Below are 20,218 nucleotides of genomic sequence, written 5' to 3'. Positions count from 1 at the left end.
CGAGCTGTAAGAAGCATTTTTTTTTTCTCCCTGGGACGCGCACAGACAGACAGCGCTGGTGGTGAGACAGCAGATAGAGCAGGGCAGGAGAGGAGGAGGAAGTTTGGGATCATAAAGGGAAAAGAGGAGAAATATCCCCAAGCAACGAGTGTACCCATGGATCTCGGTGTAGCACGAGCGCTTTAGTGCAGTGGAGCCAGTGAGATACCCAGTCATGATTTGGGTCGCGTTTTTACCCTTTTTGGTTTCATGCGCACTCGGGAACAGGACCATGGAGCAGATGCCGTTCTTTCACGGGCATGTATTTGAGAACTCGTCTCCGGGCTCCCGGGTCAATGGACTGAGTGTCCCGCTGAAACGGCTCAACTCGCAGAGACAGTGCGGTACTGAGGGATCCGGCTCAGCGGCAGCGCACTTTAAACTCCTTGGGGACGGGAACGAGAATTTCCGTGTCTTTGCGCACCACAAACGGGGGCATATTTTACTGAAGACTTCTGGCGTACTGGACCGCGAGGAGCGGGCTGAGTACGCACTGGCTCTGGGTTTGTGTTGCGGGCAATGCGCAGGACTCTCCCGGGAGGAGAGAGAGGAGTCTCCGGTAGTGGCTGAGGTGGCGTCCATCAAGGTGGACGTCCTGGACACCAACGACCACCAGCCCATCTTTCCCGGATCCGGTGTTAAACTGAGCCTGGATGATGCCACTGCGCTCCGCACGGCGATCTACACGGTCACCGCGCGGGACGATGACAGCGGCAAGAACGCGGAGCTCATCTACTTCGCCCTGCCCAAAAACGGGAGTTTCTACGCGGTGCCCAAAACTGGCGACATCCTCCTGGTGGACTCCATCCTCGGCCTGGATAAACCGATTAAGTTTAAAGTGTTTGCCCGGGACCGCGGATGGCCACCTCGCACGAGTCAGAGCATAACAGTGGAGATCAACCCAAGGCAGTGGCCCGTGATGCCCTCGCTGAACCCCCAACCGGGGAAACGGAAACCTAAACCTCAAGTTAAAGTGCCAGCGCGAAGGTCCAGGTCAGTACTGGACTCGGACAGTCCCGTTTTCATCAACGTGTCAGAGGATGCAGGGATCGGTTCAGTGGTGATGAACCTGAACCCGGTGAGGTTTCAGTCGGCCGCGTTTGAACTGGTAGAGCCCGACGTGGAGAGCTCACCGTTCAGCGTGAGCCGCGACAGCGGGGACATAGTGATATCACGGAGACTGGACCGAGAGACGGAGCCTCTGGTGGAGATCACAGTCAAAGTTCAGGATAAGAGAGGTGAGCAAAAGAGCGAGCAGGCGTGTGTGAGAGTCGGCGACGCGAAGTGTTTGTGTGAGAGAGTGTGTGCGACGGAGAGAGAGTCACACACAGTTTTGAACATGATGGTTTGTGCGCGTATTTCTTGTCTCCTGTGCGTTCCCTGCGAGGCACGTTGTGTATTTTTGGTAATGGCCTATTTTCTTCAATTACCATTACATAATTTTTTTCTTTTGGTTAAATTTCTGGCATTGTATTGTGTGCGTAAATACGCACGGAGAGTAGTGACTCAAAGTGCCTAAATTTGATGCACAGTTCTGATGATATTGTCCCAAAGACACTCGTTTCTACCATTCTCATAAACATTCTACATGGTAGGGGGAGTTATAATAGAGAGACAATGATGCCTGAGACCACTATGGAGTACATCTTTCTTCTCTAGATGACTCGATAAAAAGAAGAAAAAAAAGTGTGGTTTAATGTTGCTGCAAAGCAAATTTTCTTCCCTATAACTTTCCCCTGAGGGTTCCTGGACCCTAGTTTGGAACCTACAGCACATAGAGGGTCATGAAGACTGAGGAAACCCGCACAAACGAGTGAAAACCCCAAATTCTCTTGCTGTGCCATCCCATGTGCTAGCCACTGAGGCACCGTGCTACCCCGGCTTACAACAGCAGTGTTCTCAGACAGGCTCACTTCCATGCTCTAATCAGGTCCAATCCTGCTTAGACTGAGATCTGAAAAGATCAGGATTGCCGGGGGGCGGGGGGGGGGGGGTAGTCTGGCTGTAGGCAGTGTCAAACTATCCAGTGTTCACCATAGAGGTTAAACTACTTCGCCCTACCCATGACATTCAGCAGCGCGGATGATGATGAATGTGTTGGGATGATCTAGGGCAACGTGAATGTATCCGCTGCTGCTGCTGCTGCCAGCAAATGCAGATGCTGGGAAGTCAGGGGAGAAGCGCCGCACATAACGGCCCCGGTGCCGGCAGGTTAATTATCACCTGCAGATAAAGCAGAGTGAGAGCAGAGAAATAGAGATGGGGGGGTTAACGTGCAGCCACGTTCAGATTGATAAACGCATATGTGAAGGAATGAAACACTGGGCTAATTGACTGCGACACCAAGCTCTGGGGACTAGGACACAGACTGCAAAAACAATATGTATCCTCTACAAAAAAGTCTAATATTGAGTTTGCACTTTCCGATCTATCTATTTATGTGTCTGTCTATATAACGTGGCCGGAAGGAAGTACTTCCACAGCTTGTCCCATTAAGACCAGTTTACAGCATTTGACTGGGGGAGTGACCCAATCAATGTGACCTATTGGTCCGGTTAATGTGAACTATCCTGATGCAGAAAAGAAGCTGAGCCTGCTCTTGGCACACAGGTGCTAATTTACGCTCCCGGTAACTGAATGCAGAGTTGGCTTTTTGTCACATTAATTTCCTTCTTGAACCCATTAATATTGATGGAAAAACTATATGTTTTCACTGTTTAAATGTGACACTTAATCTTGCTGCTGCAGTATTAGGGCATCCTCAGAGAGTTCCTTTAGAAGACGAACCTTATATTCAGCTGCTGTTTTATTTTAAGTAGTTACTCATTTGGGACTAAGTTGTTTTGTTGTAGGCAGGTTTCCAAACTTTTTTAGAACAATGTAGAACAATGCAGATGAAATGTGTTAAGAGATGATGTTTTTTTCCCTTCACTGTCAAAAGTTAAACTAGTTTCATCATTTCTGGCTGACTATGTTTTCATTTTTTTTTTTTTTCCGACAAATTAACAGGAATCAAACACACAGGAGACGGCATGAATATAAGCATTGTTGTGAAGAATAAATTTTCAAGATATTGGTGGAGGAGGAACAAAACAAAACAGGGTTTTGTTATCAATTTTAATAGATGTAAATACGATGTATGAGAGGCAGTGACAGGAGTGTCATCTGCATTTTTATGGAATGAAAGTTTAATGCATAGGAAGTGCAATTTAACGTGTAATCCAGCTAAATCCAAACAGATACAATAACAATAAGTTATATATTAAGTGTAAAATGGCTTAGTGTGTTTGAAGATTACATCACATATTTTTGCCTATGTGGCCAAATCCACTTCTGACCAGTGCTGGTTTAGGTGATTGGATTTGATGGGTGCCTTGGGTGCACTTTATCTGAATTTCGATGTGCTTTGCTCCAACAGGATGCATGTTAATACAAAGGCTAACGAGGAGGATCAGGGTAAATGTTTCCTGAATGGATGGGTTTTGAAAAAGCCCAACATTTAATGTGTTTGTTAGGAGGAGACGAAGGGGGGCAGTGGGTTGAAATACATTTCCATGACCGAACTGTTTACTGCTTCATGCTGAAAGACAGCAAGTTTTCATTTCCGGGCTTAGCAGCAGGCGGTGGGGGGCAACCCAGCTAAGCTCGATGTCTCAAGCATGAGGAACGTGGCATTCGCTCAGTTGTCGGTGGCTCGGCTGAAGTCTTTTAATCCATTTGGAGTGGAGAGTCCTGCTGGAGCCTCGACCTCCCTCCATCTGCTCGCATTATCCCTGTAATCCCATCTCATTTTCTCTGTCTGTCCCTCTGTCTCGCTTTTTCTCTCCCTCTCGCTCTTGCTCTCTTACTTTCTCGCTCCTATTTTCACTCTCACTCCAGGGATTTAGTTTGAGTGGAGGCACAGTTTAACACAGCGAGAGAGAGAGAGAGAGCTCCTGACATGATTCTTCGATGGACGGTCATGTGTATCTCTGTGTGTGTGTGTATGTGTGTGTGTATGGGGCTGGAAGCGCTATGTATCAGGATCTAAGATCACCTCTTGTCTGCGTTTGTGGCTCACTCCGCAAGTGCTGCTGAGCTTCGGGAGCATTGGAGTTTAGTGTGTGTGTGAGTGTGTGTGTGTGTGTGATCCGGGTTGCATTACACACATCAGCTCACAGCCACGCCTCCCATTCGAGAGCAAAACAAGGTTAACCATTAAATATTAGAGCAGAGAACTGGTTTTCTGGGAAGGTTAGGGTTGGGGTTAGCCATGAAGTGGCAATGGTTAAGATGAGGGTCCATCTCCAGACAATAAATAAAAGTCAGTGCTGTGTCCTCATACAGTAAGTGACAAAGACAATCTTGTCTGTGTGCACAAATAAATGTCACGTGGGTTTTTTTCTTTTTTCACTCTTTGTGCCAGCGTTTCTTTCTAATGCACAGCTGCTCTTCATTTCAAACAAGATAGTTCTACTCTCTAGTTTTCATTTTCCTGATATAAACCTGTGTGTATTTGTGGCCATCTAGCCTCTGTAAATCCAAATCCTTAATTCTACAAGTCATATAAGGAGGTGCCAACACCTAAAAGTGCACTAAGTGAAGGTGCCATTAATTTTCCTCAAAGTTTCTTCCTCCCACTTTAATACAGCCAAAATGACACTGTTCTTTGACTGCAGTTAGTCCTGTTACCATGATGAGATATATATATTTTCACTATTCAGCCACAACATTAAAACCAGTAGCTGGTTTAGCCAGCTAACTGTTTAGCTAGTATATTACACTTCTTCTGTGGCATATATACACCTCTGTTCGCATGCTCTGGCAGTGAATTTGGCAGTATTTATGACAGGATACTGACATTACGTTGAATAAATCAGTTTATTTCAAACCGATTAACCATTTCTATTTTGATCTACTATCATTTTTTTTAAATATTAAGATGAGAGGAACAGAGCGACAGGTACTTCACTGGACTCTTGCCACCCTATTACATGTTTGACTACAGCTGGGTATCAATCCTCAACTTTTTTTTTTGGTGCAGACTAAAATGTGACACAGTATCAAAAACTGTAAAGTAGGAAGCAAATGTCACTGGTAAAATTCTTAGCCTAGTTTACTTGCCAGATAAAGGTATTGTACATCTGCTTGTATTGGGGGGGCATTTGAGAAGTTTGGATTCTTTTGCCAATGGACACTGTACCAATAAAAACAACATGGTGAAAGATGTGCAGAGCCACTGGGGTATTTATGCTCGGTGGGATAAACAGTATGATCAACCTTCCGAATTGTAGGGAATAATGTGTTTCAGTGTAAAGCTAAAAATGTTGCTTATGAGAGAATGAAAAAAACAAAACATCCTCCACATGGCTGGGATTCAACTAATTCCAATTGTTTCCAAGGCGACTTCATTTTTTTCATCATATTTCTCAGTAAGTACAGTAAATCCTTTGAATTTAAATCAAGAAATTCTTCAGTTTGTTCCAAACTACTGCAGTATTAACAAGAGTTTGACATTTCTTAGCTTTAGTGGAACTGGAGGTTTATGGAAGTGTATCAAAATTAGAAAATATTCACCAGGATTTAGCTGCCTGAGCTTGAAGCTTGAGCTAGTTTTCTGCAATTTAGATTTGCTCTGCCACAACACAACTAAACCAAACACACACAGCCACACATATAGATACATACATGTAGACACATATAAATAAAAACTGTGTAAACCCGATGACCAAAATGAATTGTGTTTCTAGGCTCTTGAGTCATGAAAATGCACATGGTATGTTTTTGCATCCAATTATCTGGTCTATCTGGTCATCTCAAACACACACACACTGGTACACAAACACACACATAAATACATACTGCACATTCACTCACAAAATACAACATTGTGCTTATTGTGAGTTCCAGGTTGCCAAATTATCATTCCATATCCAGACAGATGGCAGTGAGGGAAGCCTGTTAGCTGCATATGTTACTCGTCTTTTGTTTATTGAGATGAAACAGAGTCTGCATCCATAAATAGCACCTATTTGGTCTTCTATGCAAGCACGTGCATGCACACACAATGAATACACCCAGGTTAGCTGCATTTACCCACACAAATCCAATGTAAAGACACTTGAATGTTTTCTTGTCTCATTTCATTGCATTTTTTTTTTTTTTTTTTTGTCTTACAAAACACTAAATAAAATATAGCCACAAGCAGAAACTATCGGGGTCCAAGAAGCTTGAGAACATCGGGATACCACAGGCATGAAATGCCACATTGTTGGCAAGTGGGACACCAGGGGATTTGAACAATGCACACTGTACCAGTGGGGAGATATGGATTCCAACACACCTCACAAGTTGAGGCAATGACATTAAGTGTACTTTTGTCTATTTAAACTAACAAAGCTTACAACAGTGAAAATGTTGGAGATAACATTCTGAAAAAAAAATCACATCATTTTACTGGGGTGGGGTGTATTGTCAAATACTTTGATGAAGTCTGATCAAAAATTTGGCAAAATAGAAAATGCTGTGCATACAGTACTAAATATGACATGTGATTATCTAGTATCCAAAGAATGTCTGTATCAATTTTGGTAGCCTTTGAATAAAGACTTGTAGAGATATACTGTAGATGTTAAATAAATTAGCATATTTTGAAAAATATAGAGTGACAGTCTTCTAAATTAATCATAGGCTGATGTGAGCCAAACTTTTGTCACACATCAGTGGATGTTCTGAAAAAAATTCAGCTCTTTTTTTAAGTTTGGAATGTGAAATGTCTACAAATTTAGATTTGTTGTAATAAGCCACACCCACTTTAATCAATTTTTTACCAGATTTCATGCATCAACTGAGCCATGACCATGGATCATGCAAACCGCATTTTATACAAATCCATGCAGCCAATTACAGAATATCTCAAGATTGCATAGCAAAGTTAGGACCTAGTATCCAAACATGTGCGCCAAGTTTGGTTACAATCACATCAGCCAATTTTGATTTAAGCACATTTATGTAAAGTTGAACTTGAAATTTTATTCTAAGCCAAGCCGTTTTTGAGATAATTGTGAAAATGTGAAATTGCTGGTTGATAGTTGAAATTGATTGTTACAGTGCCACGTTGGAGTCAATGTGTCTCATCTATGTTGCCTGAGTAGTGGCTGGAATTTGCAACCCACCTGTTGGTGTAGGTGAATTTTGCTGCACAAACACTTTTAGCAGAGAAAAATAAGAAGAATATGAAGAAGAGAGAAATAAAAACAATAATAATGAGAACAAAAACAATAGGGGTCCAGCAGCCAGTGATGCTTCTTGGACCCCTAATAATCCACACACGCAGACACAGTGTCACACAGTCAGCACACTCACGGTTCAGCTGATCTTCTAGAGAGACTGTAGTTTCATCAAGGAGTTTTACGCAAGCTAAACTGAGGCTGTCCTGTAAAAAAAAAAAAAAAAAAAAGAGCCCATAGATCATCTGTGCCAACAGCTTATAATGAATTATTATGTTTTGTAGTTACGCGGTCCCTAACAGCTGTAGTAATTATAACAGCACAAAGGAATAAGTCAGGTGACAGTCGCCTGTTTGAAACCGACAGTCATTGGTGTTTCATTTATGCATGACTATTCCTTAAGCTTAACTGGACGACAAAGGTCCGATATGCCTGCCGCCATAGGGGCGATATTTTCAAGTTGGAAACTGCATCTCACAGCAGACTTTCAGCGCTTCCCTAACTGCTTACCTCCTCTTGCCCTTTATTCTCTTCATTGCCCAATAATTCTTTTTTTTCATTGTTTCCTTTTTTTATGTCCTGTAATTGGTTCATTAAAAAACATCAAAATTTAAAACTGTGTGCACTGCCATTGCTGCAATCATTTAGCTTCCAGAGGCATTTCCAATTGCTCTTTTCATTTACTTTCATTTGCTGCGGTGAAACACACAGTCAATTTGAGTTTCCTTAGCTCACATTCTGATTGGTGACTCCAAGTCATTCACCAATGGTTTGCCAACTGCAGTTTGTAGAAATCCCAATTCTCAGCTCCAGGTGCTGTAAAATGTGTTGTGGAATTGCTGGCTTTTGCTGGCACGATTCTCTGGTTTATTGGCTGATAGAGAATTACTGTTCGATCTGCTTTGAGAACAGAGAAAAATGGAAAACACTGTTACTGTTACTTTGGTACCAGTAAATGAGATACTGTAAACAAAAGCTCAACAGCTTTGTAGCACGGTTAGAATTTCTTAGGATTAAGTGATATTTAAAGGTACATAAAATGCAGCATGTTGGATTTTAAGCATAGAGAAGGTTTCATTTTCTGAAGAAAATGATGTATGCAGAGTTTGCAGCTGAAGCAGCTGTATGAAACAGGCTCAATGTCTCTAATGTTGAGCCTTTGGTGCTTTTGAAATATCTTTTATGACAGTAAAAGCTGAAGTTAAGGACAACTAAGGAAATAACGTAGCGGAGGCTTAAGCACTGAAAGAAGCTGAAGTGGCAGTTAAAACAGAATTACTTAAAGTAACTGAAGCGACAGTTGAAAAGGAAATCTTGAAGAGTTGAGTTTTATTTTAGGTATATGTGCGGGTTGAAGATGAAGTGTCAGTTTGAGTGTGGGCACTGAATGATGTTCAGTTAACTGTCATTCCGGTGTAATATAAAATTTAAAATTTTTTTCACAGTCATATCATAGTAACCAGTAGTCTTATTACACACCTGGGAAATTGTTTGTGGTATTATTTCTGATACAGTAAGTATTTACTGTCCTCTCTCTCCCTCTGTCTGGCTTTACAGAAGATAAACATGATGGAAGTGATTTTTTTTTTTAAATAGACTTTTCAGTCCTTTCACAATCTGTCATTGCCAGAAACTCTGAAAGCTCTAGCATCATTTGTTCTGGAAGAACAGTGCCGTCTTCCTGTTTTGTGACACAGACTGGTTTGGCGGATTTGTGTCCAAATCCAAATGCACTGCGGAGCCCAGGAGAGGCTGCCAAAATTCTCTGAGTTTGGCCTGATTGTTAAAGGCAGCTGTAGTCAAGTTAATGGGGTAATGATCATTTGTCATGTTCAGTAATGTACACAGTAATGAGAACCATAAAAACAAAGAAATGCACGTATCACCACTGCTACTCAGTGAAATTTGATAAGATAATGCAGTTTTTACTTATGTTAAGATATGTTGGCTTGATATTAGGGCAGTGCAATCCAATTTAAAGACCTGCAGTTGCATCATACTGAAAATTGTTGGAGAGAGGCTTGTGCCCTGATTCAGCCATGACCTGCAAGCCATCAACGCTGCTCTGAAACTTCATCAAATATGAGCAACAAGGCACATCAGCAGGCAATTCAGTTTCTCACCTTTCAGAAACAACCTCTGAAAATGACTGCTTTTAATTTTTAAGGACCTTCTTCAACACAGTGATGATAGAAACCTTTTAAGATGATAAAAAGCTTAAACAGACACCTAATAACCCAAGATTGTGTACATTCTTAAATTGTCCTTGGCATCATTTCCACTTAGCTTATGCCTCTTGTACACTTCTACACTGCACCATTTTTCAGTAATTGTTAGCATATGTCTTTTCTTTAATTTGATGCGCATAAACTATACTTCTGTAGTGTTAAGATGAACACAAGCGTGTCAGTGAAATTGCTGGCCATTTCTACACTAGAATATCTCAGCTGTGGGTAGCACTAAAATTGAAGATGTCAGGGTAAGGATGTCAGGCTAAGTCAGAACATCTCAGACCTCTTAACATCTTTTTGAAAATATTTGAGGACATAAACTGTGAAAATGAAATCCTTCCACCTACAGTGTTTCTACAGAAGCATACATTTGAAATGCCCTCAAGCAAAACAACTGCAGCCAAAGTTTGGGCTGTGGTTGAGTATTACCAAGAAAAGCGTTGACAGCCACATGAGCATCTCTGTGAGGCTATACTGAGACACAGCAGTGTTTCGACTTAAATGCCAATGTCAGCCGGCTAATATTTGTTAATTATCACTAAACACAAAGCAGAGTTGAAGTTGATGAGAATTAGGTTTTGGTATTAAGTCATAAGCCAAAGCACTGGACAAAGCACAATTTTGACCTGATAGTGGTGCTAGATGAAAAATGTAAGGGATCACCAAAGTTATTATGATTAATGGTCCGAGGAACATGAATGATTATACAGAAATTTTTGCCAGCCCATCGTGCAGATGCAGAGATACTTCACTGAGTAAGTGAAAATGTTGACCTGCTGGTGGCACTGGAGGAAAAGTCAGGGTATACAGGGTATACCTAGGGTATACAGTATACTCTGGAGACCAAGAATGTTTATCTAATTTAATGGCAATCCATCCAATAGTTGTTGAGAATATTTCAGTCTGTCAGTCACATTGCCAGCCCATGAGCAGGTGCAAAATACAACATGTTATCATGAATCTGGAATTTAACCCTTGTCACCAGAGTTGAAGGAAAGTGTAACATGTATTCTTAGTTTACAATGTTACCTTTCTATGCTCTATATTAGTGTCACAGAGCTACTTCTGTTTTATGTATCTTTCATTCACGGTTGGGAAATGGATTCCAATCACACTTTATTCACAGAACACACATTTTCATCTTAAGATATGATCATTTTGCAGAGCAATTCAAGAAGCCAGTCAATAAATGTACACGAAGACAACAGGTGAACAGGTTAGCCAGCTGACTCAACTACAGAGTGGTGTAGTAATGATCAAGGACAGGACCTGGCTAGTAGAGAAATACAATGTTATGTCCATAACAGCAGCCCTGGAGGCTGCTGCACAAAGATTTACAGTGTTTGCAGCCAGACTGAAGAGATGTACCAGAGGGGCAGAGGATCAAGGTGTACTGTTAATAGTCTGCTCTAAGGGCACAAGTCTGGTTTGAAAAAAATAAAAGGGACATATGGTGTGTTGGGCTGTTCAACTGTAGTAAAAGATATGTAACAGACAATAACCGCTTGAGAAGTGCACCATAGGCCTAATCATATTATACAATAAACAGTGAATGTTAAATTCTGAATAATGAATAACTGGGATAAAATCTAGTAGGCATAATGAGGTGATTTGAATTTTTCCCATCTCTGGTCTTTAAGCTAAGCTAAGATAACTGGCTGCTGGCTGTAGCTTCATATTTAGCTTAATTCCCAAAGTGTCAAACCATTGCTTTAATATGAGAATAATCAACTGCCAGAAGTGTATGCGTCGCTCTATTTTAATATATAACTTGATCCATAAAAGTCTCCCTGTCACCGTCACAGATTAACTTTAATTTTACTACAGTTTAATTATGTCCCCACAATCCATATGAGATTTTACACCAGTGCCTTGTTCTTCAAGGGACCAGCTGCAGTGTGGTAACAAACCAATAGCCAAACCACCAAAAGCTGAAACTGAGCAGCGATGAGAAAGGTGTGAGAGAGCCTCATCACATAACACCAGCGATGCCTATCTATCAAGTGACAGACAATTATGTAAATTCTTTGTATTGATGACTTGATTACTAATTCATTTCCTTGGGAGGACATCAAAGTTGGACAGAAACACATTTGATCCCAGTGTTGATGTGTTAGTCATTTTTGAATTGTTACAACTTTCAAAAAAATCATTATGAATATTTCATTGTGGTTGGCAGCAGCAATTTGTGCCAAGATCGATTCCAGTTTCTAAACAATAATTTAGATTTTTAGCATGGCAGCTTACATTTTTAATGTTTAGTTAATTTAGACTGTTTCACATTCTTATCTCTGCTCCTATAATGCCAGGCTTGTGCCTTTGAGTTACAGTCGCTCAGTTTTGTATAATCACACCGGTATCATCAGCCATGTTGCCATGTCATAATCAACATATTTCAACATTAGTGCAAACAGTAATTCAATCTGCAGTGTTTGATTCACAGTGACCTTCGTCTTATTTCTTAAATGTCACTGTTATAAATGTGAAGCAGTAGGTAAGATGGCAAGAGTGTTGTGCCTGCAGTTATTAATACCAAATCCATAATATTTATGTGGCTCCCCAAGCTCTTTCAGTCTCTTTTGTCCTTTTTAGTTCTTCCCCACCTGAGTTTTCCTCCTGCTACTGTCCATCCCATAATTTCTCAGTTAAACTCATTTTTAAAGAATTTATCTCAGTGTCAATTTCAAGTTTTAAGCATTGATTAAAGAACATATCTAATGCTTAGTAGCTCAATATGTGAAGCTGGTCATTTTTATGTTCACAGTGTTTGTTCTCATTACATGTTCTACCCCCTCATCTTAACATAGACTACAGAAAATAGTGGGTTGGTGTAGTTAAATACCGCTTATAGGTAATAAAAGCAACTGTAAAATGGACGTTGGGTAAGAACCAATCTAGGCAGGCTTTATTCCTTTGTTTAAAGATTGAGCGCCTATATCATATGTCAGTGATTTACAAAACTGGAAGACTGATTTCACTGTATCATGGTCTGTCATGGTTTATGGATTAATGAATGCTTATACATTCAGTGGGGAAAGAAATTCAGAGATGACAGGGGTCAGTACTGTAAGGAAGTGAACTTTTTGAGTATTTAGTATTTATTTACTGATTTTCTTTTTTTTACAGTGGATCTCAGATTGAAGGTAAAGCTTCTGTTCAGAGTATCTTAGCTGCTCATATATATTTAGAGAGATAGAGATATATAGATCTATACCCATACCCCTTCACATACTTGTCAATGTGTTTTCGCTTTGTTATTATGGGGTATTGAGTGTAGATTGATGAGGGGAAAAAGATGAATATAAACCATTTTTGCACAAGGCTACAACATAACAAAGTGAGAAAAAAGGGAAGGGGTCTGAAGACTTTCTGAATGCCCTGTATATATATAGTATGGGCTGAGGACAGTTTTGGCTTCAACTGGTTGATGAGACCTTGCCAGAAAAGCTTGCTTGCCAGTCAAGGTTGGCTAGATTATAAAAAAGACGGCTTTCGGTGATCAGATATGTCCTGCAACAAATTGCAAATTTTTGTCTTTCAGAACATCATTTATATGTAATCTTTCACCTTAGTTAGTATGTGGAGTTCATGATGAAATTGTTGAAATAATAGGTTTGGTTGGTGCAGAAATGTTTGGTTGCATCACACACAGCCAATTCTCAAGTGAACCTGAATTTACCAAGAAAGCCACATTACAACAGTCTTAGTGCTTCAATGGCTTTTACTTCCCTTATTTGGTTCATATATTCTAATTCCACTGCAAGCAGAAGTTGCTTTGCAAACCCTCGGTCTGACCTCCTTCTCAGTGAAGTCTTGGTCTGTATCCTGGACTCTCATTTGTCCAAACAAATTCAACTAGGGAGAAAATGGCTCTAAGGTTCAAAATAACCACATTAAACCAACTGGGCATGAAAGTGCCCTGGGAGACTTTGCATTACCTGGTTGGACTTTTATTTTTTTTACATGAGCAGGAAATTTAAAGCCTTCCCAAAGACCATGGGACAAACTTTACTTAGCAGAGCGTAGCACTCACTCATAAGCATTTATGTAAAGAAAACCACAGAAACTGGATGTTAATATACCAATATCCTCTTTCCTTTATGCCTCCTACTCCTCAGTAAAGGTCCTCTGCCTTGCGTAAGTTATGTTGCCTCTGTAGCAGCTCCCTAATTGAAGTGTGCATTTCTGTAATATGGTGAGAGTAGCCTATTTATTTGTGTGTGGGTAGAGTCCACACGATAGCTTCCTCATGGCTTTCTGCTGGCTTTTGCTGCGGCAGGATCAATTATTGCCTGTATGTGTATGTGTCTTTGTTTTACTGCAAGTGTGTGTGGGAAGTTCAGTACAGGCGTGTTTGGCTCAAACCATTGTGTGTGTGTGTTTGTGTGTGTGTGTGTGTGGTGTCAGACCTCCTCCGTCCAACCAGCAGCTTCTGTAATATCCTGAGCACACAGGAGAGCTCCTTTTTGCTCGTATTCCTACTTGTTGCTTCTATATCTCTTTTTTTCTGTTATTATTCTCTGTTTATTGTTTTATAGTAACTTCAACTTGCTTTTTCTTCTTTTTCCCCGTCATGTGACCATCTTTTTATCAGTATATGTGAACATGAATCGTGGCCACATACGCACTTCTTACTGTGTACTCCAAGAAAATCAAATAGCACACACACACACTGTCTGATTTGTTTTCCACATTTCATCCACCAAATTTCCTTTATTTCTTTTTGTTTTCTCCTTATTCACTCTATATTTTTCCCCGTCTTCTCTTCTCTCCCCGTCGTTTCACGCACCCTCTTCCATCCTTTACTCCAATCTCCTCCTTCATGCACACCAGCTGTTTTTTTTATCACGTTCCCAATTTTCTCTTCTTAATCTTCTCTCCTCCCTGTTCTTTTAACCCCATTACATTTTTCCACAGCTGTTGATACATGCCTGCTTTATTCACCTTTTCTTCACTTATTCTTTCAGCATCACTTTTTTTTTTCAACGGAGACTCATTTCTTTCTCTCTCTCTGGCTCATGCTATCAATGTGAGTGATTGTGCAATCCCGTGGCGTGTCAGACATGAGGAGACTGTCAAACAGATCAATAGACAGTGTCTGAATATGTCTTCTAACCCCCTTCACACACACCACAACTCAACACACACATACACACACACAAACACACAAGTACATGTTTAGAGTCATCCCAGCAGTCACACATGTAGGTGAACAAATGCATTCCAGGTCATGTGTATCACATGTTGTCAGAAGTGCAAATATACACATATACAGAAAAGCTCAAACATACATGGAATGTGCAACATGAAAAAGCAAAAAAATTGATTATTTATTTGTTGAATTGATTAAAAAAAATTACACACACATTCAAGACTTTTGTATGGGTCACCCAGACAAGTCAGTTCATCTGATTAAAGACAGACAAGTCGAGAAGTAAAGATTGGAAGCCACTCTTTCTCCCTCTCTTGCTCACTCTCTCTCTCACACACGCACACACACACACACACACACACACACACACACACAGACAATAACATCTTCCAAGTGCCTGATCTCTTATCTATCGACTACAGCAGTGACCACTGCAGAAAGTGGAGCTAGCATCACGTACCATGTTGTTTGCCAGATCATCTGTCAGCTTGAAAAAGCGCCAGCACAGGGGGTAGAGTGCAGCAGCAAATCAGTCAAATTAGACCTCTGTAATAGCTGCATCTGCAAGAGCACTCTCGATTTCTATTTCATAAACTGAACAGTCATTCTTATCCAGTGTGTTTTTCATGGAGCTTCTACTGCTACAATAGTAACAATGCAAAGTTGAGAGCATTAGTGGTCTCACAGTATTACAGTGATGACAGTGAGGGAGGGAGGTATAGATTACTCTCATAGTTAAAGTTAGCATGTAAATCATTTAATTCAGATATAATGATCAAAGTGTCTACATTCCTCCCTTACATTGTACAGGCAATTCAACTTTTACAGTAATTCAATATGAATTGAGAGCATGAGCAAGATGAATAGAAGCAGAGTTTGGGGAGGAAGTTCAGAGTCAACAAATATCCATCTCTTCTCAGGTTCTATACCACTGTGTACTCTACTTTTAGCACAGCAAATCTCTGTGCCGATGAAGTGGCTTGTTTGCTAAGTCCTCACAGGTTTTATTCTCTTGTCAGCAGATGTTTTGGTATCTTTGATGACTTGCACTGAACATGACTGGCAGTATAGTCACAGTAAAGGGTGTATCTTCAGCAGTGGAGCAGCTCAGTGCAATGCTGGTGTCAAGGATTACAGGACTTGCACATGTGTCACATGCAGGGTCAGTGATGTTTGAAACCATTGAAAATCTATCAAAAAAGCCACACGACAGCCGTTTTTTCCCCTCACTGGTCAGTAATTTAGGGGCAGGAAACTGAACATTGTCATGAAATAAAGTCGATCATCGCTTTTGCTGCCGCCATTTTGGTCCATATATTTTTTCAAAGTATTTAAAGGACTGGTGCTTGCATCACATGTAGGTTCAATGCTATTTGACGCCAATAAAAATACCTGAAGTGATAACTATCCATCCAGTATAGAACTGATTATGAAGATGTCAGATCCTAAACTTACTGAAATTCCTTCTGCAGCTAATCTGTGCCTGAGCTCCAGTACCAGTCCTATGTGGCTCTTTGTTTAAAGTCACTGCACTGTTTCATACACTGCGAAAGGACCACGAAGAAAATAATCTCTTGGGTATTTTCTCCATCACAAAACTGGCACAGCGCCATGGTGAAACCTAAGCAAAAAGAAGTAAAAGGGGAGTAAATGAGACAACCAGCTATCCATGTAAAATACCCAGCTCAGTATCCTAGGAATTATCAGCATATTATGTACCTTACAATTTACATCTAATGCCAGACTTAAGTTCCAGTGCACGGAGTAGTGTGTCCTTTACATAACAAGGAGTAAAGTAGGGGTGTGGAGGTCGGGGTAGTGGATGTGTAACATGTTTGACTTTCAGGCAGGAGACAGGAGTTAGACAGACAGATAGTGTAATGAGCGAGAATTTTAAAAATGCCGGTAATAATTGTAATATGGGTTTTGCGGAATCGCCCAATATCGATGTTCTTGTCTGGCAATAGGGTTGAAATACCATTGGGCAATATATACCTTTTTGTTTCAACATCTGGCTCAGTTACACCATGTGTTTCTGCTATTAAAATGACCAACAATCATTTGTCAAGACTGTTTAAATAATTTATTCTTGACTGTGCAGGGCAACATAAGACACCACAGCACAAAAATACAGCTTGTAGTATTTTCTATTTACAATTAATCAGACTTAAGGATCAGATCACTTATGTTCAATAGTATGTAAAAAGGCATGCAGTGGGTTTGCATGGCAACATGCTCCTTAACCAGGTATACTTAATATAAACAACTCAAAAACATTGTATCACTTCTAGAGTTGTAACTCCTGCTCTGAGAATTTTGTATATAAAGCCTCAGTTGAAGCACTGCAAGCTGGTCTACAGTTCAGTGCTATAGCTTTAGGGTCTCATGAATCTCTCTCAGACCCTACATTGTAAGGTTATAACAAGGCTGCTATCATTTAGGAGATACTTGGATGACAGAAAATATCACAAGTAGCTGACCTGGTTAGTCAGTTTTATAAAAGTTTACACTACAGCTGAAGGCGGCTGGTGGATGCCATTTACAATAGGCCCTGCTACAGGGCTTTTCTGGGTCCCCTGTACGCTTGAGATACATGTACTCCCACGCTTTAGACCACAAAAAGAAGCATTGGAAAAATCCTGCAGTGAATTTCCAGAGCCAGAGACGGTTTACAAAGCAAATGTCTCTCATGATATGCTAGTTGAAGATGTACTGAACTCCCGAGATCTGGTTTTGTTTCCCTATCATGTGAGCAAAACAGTGACAGAAAAAAATAGGTTACTTCCTTCTCCAGCAGAGATGCACACTACACACAATCCTAGATGGTAACAAATTACCTGTATTGCACTAAGCAGGAAGTCAGGTAATGTCGTAGAGGATACAAGAACAGCGCACTGAAGGTTACCGAGCAGTAATCCACAATAAAGAACTTTTGCAATTTGAGAGCCTCATAACTATTTAGTGATTTCAGCTGTAAAACTGCCTTTAAAGGAAAACTCCACTCAGAATGTACCTTCTGAGTATCAGTTACTCACCACCTGTCAGATTTGAACGAGGGTTCTGAAAAGTTTGGATCTTGCTGCTTCTTGGAGAACAGCGACTTTTGTGAATCTTGGGTTCAAATGGCAACCTGCAGTCATGGCCAAAAAAGAAAAAAAAAACAACAACAAACAAACAAAAATTCTAATCTGTACCAAATATGATTTCAAAATTATACTTTTTTCTAAACCTTTACTTTTAGAGAATAAAAACAACAGTACAGCACATACAACAAAAAGCCCCCCAGCAGCTACAGGAATCATGACTATTGTCTGCTGAAAGAAGGACAAAGTGTGACGTCATAGAGCCAGACCTCGGGCTGGTTGGATGATTCAACTAAAAGTCCGACTTTGATGCTGGAGACTGCCATTTATTTTCAGCATAGGTTTTTTGTAAACCATGGCCACGACTGTTCCCTAAACTTAACTAAGCAGTAAACCTAACCAAGTTGTTTTCGTTTCTGATAGTCATTTCAGATCAGAAAATAATTTTATTTTTTAACAGACTCTCAGTATGAAATGGTAGGTGAACAGCACTGTGTTTTGCTTACTGTGAAAATCCACCCCATCCTCCTCCCCCTGCAGACTTTGTGTATCTATAACAACGTCACATTATTTCCTTCTTTACTACAGATGAAGAAACATCATAGTACTTAACCTCAGCTCATAAAGATCCCTAGCGTAGATTAATACTAAACGAGTCCTCGAAAGGACAAGATTGTTAACAACCCCGCACATGTTCTCAATGACTACTTTGACCTAATGCCATCAGGAATGCGTTTTAGATTGCCTGCATGTAAAACAAATGGGAGGAAGTTTAGTTTTACTCCAGAAGCCATTAGATTTGTGAACAAGCATAGTACAAGAAATGGTCAGTTTGCCTTGTGTACTTTCCTTTGTAGACTGAAAAATACACTTGTATGGGTATCCATGAAGCCCCATCCATTTCCCAGTCTCAGTATTTGATTCTAAAAGATACATTTGGTGGGAGTACTCTTTTAACATGCAGTAGAGCTGTTAACATTAAGAGTGAAAAAATGCCGGAGCACCCTGTGCAGCTGTGACCACACAAACTCATACAACATCACAAACAATGAACAGATTTTAGGAACACTTGTCAGCCTAAATTGCATAGTCAGGATAATGTAATTGCAGACAAAAAATGCCTGAAGGTGTCACAGAAGAAACAGTCCCACTTTAGCACATAAACAATTCATTGTGTGTGCATTTTCGGGAGCCAGCAGTGTGTTTGTGTACGTGTGTGTGTGCGTGTACATGTGCGTGTAAGTGCGATAACAAGAGCCCATGCCGTGAGCAGTAATCTGCTAACACAGTGGATTGAGTTGGCTCTGCAGGATTAGCAGTGCTGTGTAACTCTTAATTACTGCTATACAGTCATGTTCAATGTAGAGGAAGAGACAGAAAGCAGGGGAGAAGGGGCACAGTTTCAATTGCTGAAACACATTCACTTACAGGCAAAGGAAAATTAAAAAGATGTTTTAGTGTCTATGTTTGGATATTAGCTCAGTGTAGGAACAGAATATCACCCATGAAGCTGCCTCTATTTGCAAACAGAACCCTGGGCTGTAACGAACATTGCACACATACCCAGACACACGCAGTCGAGCGTGCAGACACACACTAACATGTGTCATCAAACTATCTGCCAGCCAGTTGTTCTCCACAGCAGTCACAATGGGATGAGACTGTTCTGTCATTGTCATCACCATTTTCTTATCAGCGTCTCAGTGAGTGTGGGTGTGTGTGTCAGAGGCACAGAGAGAGAGAGGCTGCCAGTTGGGGTAGATCGATATCACTGACTGAGAGATCACAGCAATGCTTAATGCCCATCAATGACTTCTTGTGTGTGTGTGCGTGTGTGTGTGCGTCTGTGTGTTACTCAGTATCCAATGACAGACAGGGGGGGGAATGGGTGGAGGATGGATGGTTTAATGAAAGAAGGAAACTGATGAATTGGTGAATCCTATTTTCTGCTCCAGCTCTCTCTCTCTCTCTCTTTCTCTCTCTCTCTCTCTGTGGGTGCGTGTGTTTGTGTGTGTTTATCTTCATTGGTTCCTGTCTCTGCTTAGGGTCTGATCCAACTCATGATGATGCAGTTGCAAGATCGGATAACATAATATGAAAGAGACAGAATTGTGATGGAAAGTTTTTTCAACTTAATTCAATTATTCATCCTCTCTTTTTCTTTGGTCTCTATTCTTAATGCTTTTCTTTTTTGCGGATGCTTTTTCTGCTCAATATTTCTAAATTTTTGTTGTTTTCACAATTTAATTTTCAGCTTTCTTTATTTTTTGTTTCTCTTAGAGCTGAATGAATGTAGCAAAATGTATCAGTTCATATTTTTTTTTAATTAAAAATCAGATATGAGTTGCTTTGTTGTCATCTAATATGAAGGAAACACATCCTTGACTGAACTAAGTGACCTGACTGACTATACAGAAAAAATATATTGTATTTCAACAAGACAAAGAGTCTACAGCCCCACTTGCAGTCCTGTTAGGCTTTATCAAGGCATATAGGTGCTTTGAG

At 40.5% G+C, this 20,218-nt stretch overlaps 1 protein-coding gene across 1 annotated transcript in view; it reads left to right on the top strand.

Moving 5' to 3' along the window:
- The first annotated feature begins 238 nt into the window (after positions 1 to 238).
- Positions 239 to 20,218, top strand: part of si:ch211-186j3.6 (neural-cadherin) — a 299,335-nt gene continuing 279,355 nt past the window's right edge. The window contains exon 1 of the mRNA XM_040139108.1: positions 239 to 1,277. Coding sequence (XP_039995042.1) covers positions 272 to 1,277 — 1,006 coding nt within the window. The 5' untranslated portion in view covers positions 239 to 271. The remainder of the gene's footprint in view (positions 1,278 to 20,218) is intronic.

The sequence above is a fragment of the Xiphias gladius genome, chromosome 1, assembly GCF_016859285.1.
Source record: "Xiphias gladius isolate SHS-SW01 ecotype Sanya breed wild chromosome 1, ASM1685928v1, whole genome shotgun sequence".
Classification (NCBI taxonomy): Eukaryota; Metazoa; Chordata; class Actinopteri; order Istiophoriformes; family Xiphiidae; genus Xiphias; species Xiphias gladius.
Note: the sequence above shows the minus strand (reverse complement) of the source record. Positions and strands in the feature narration are given on the sequence as shown.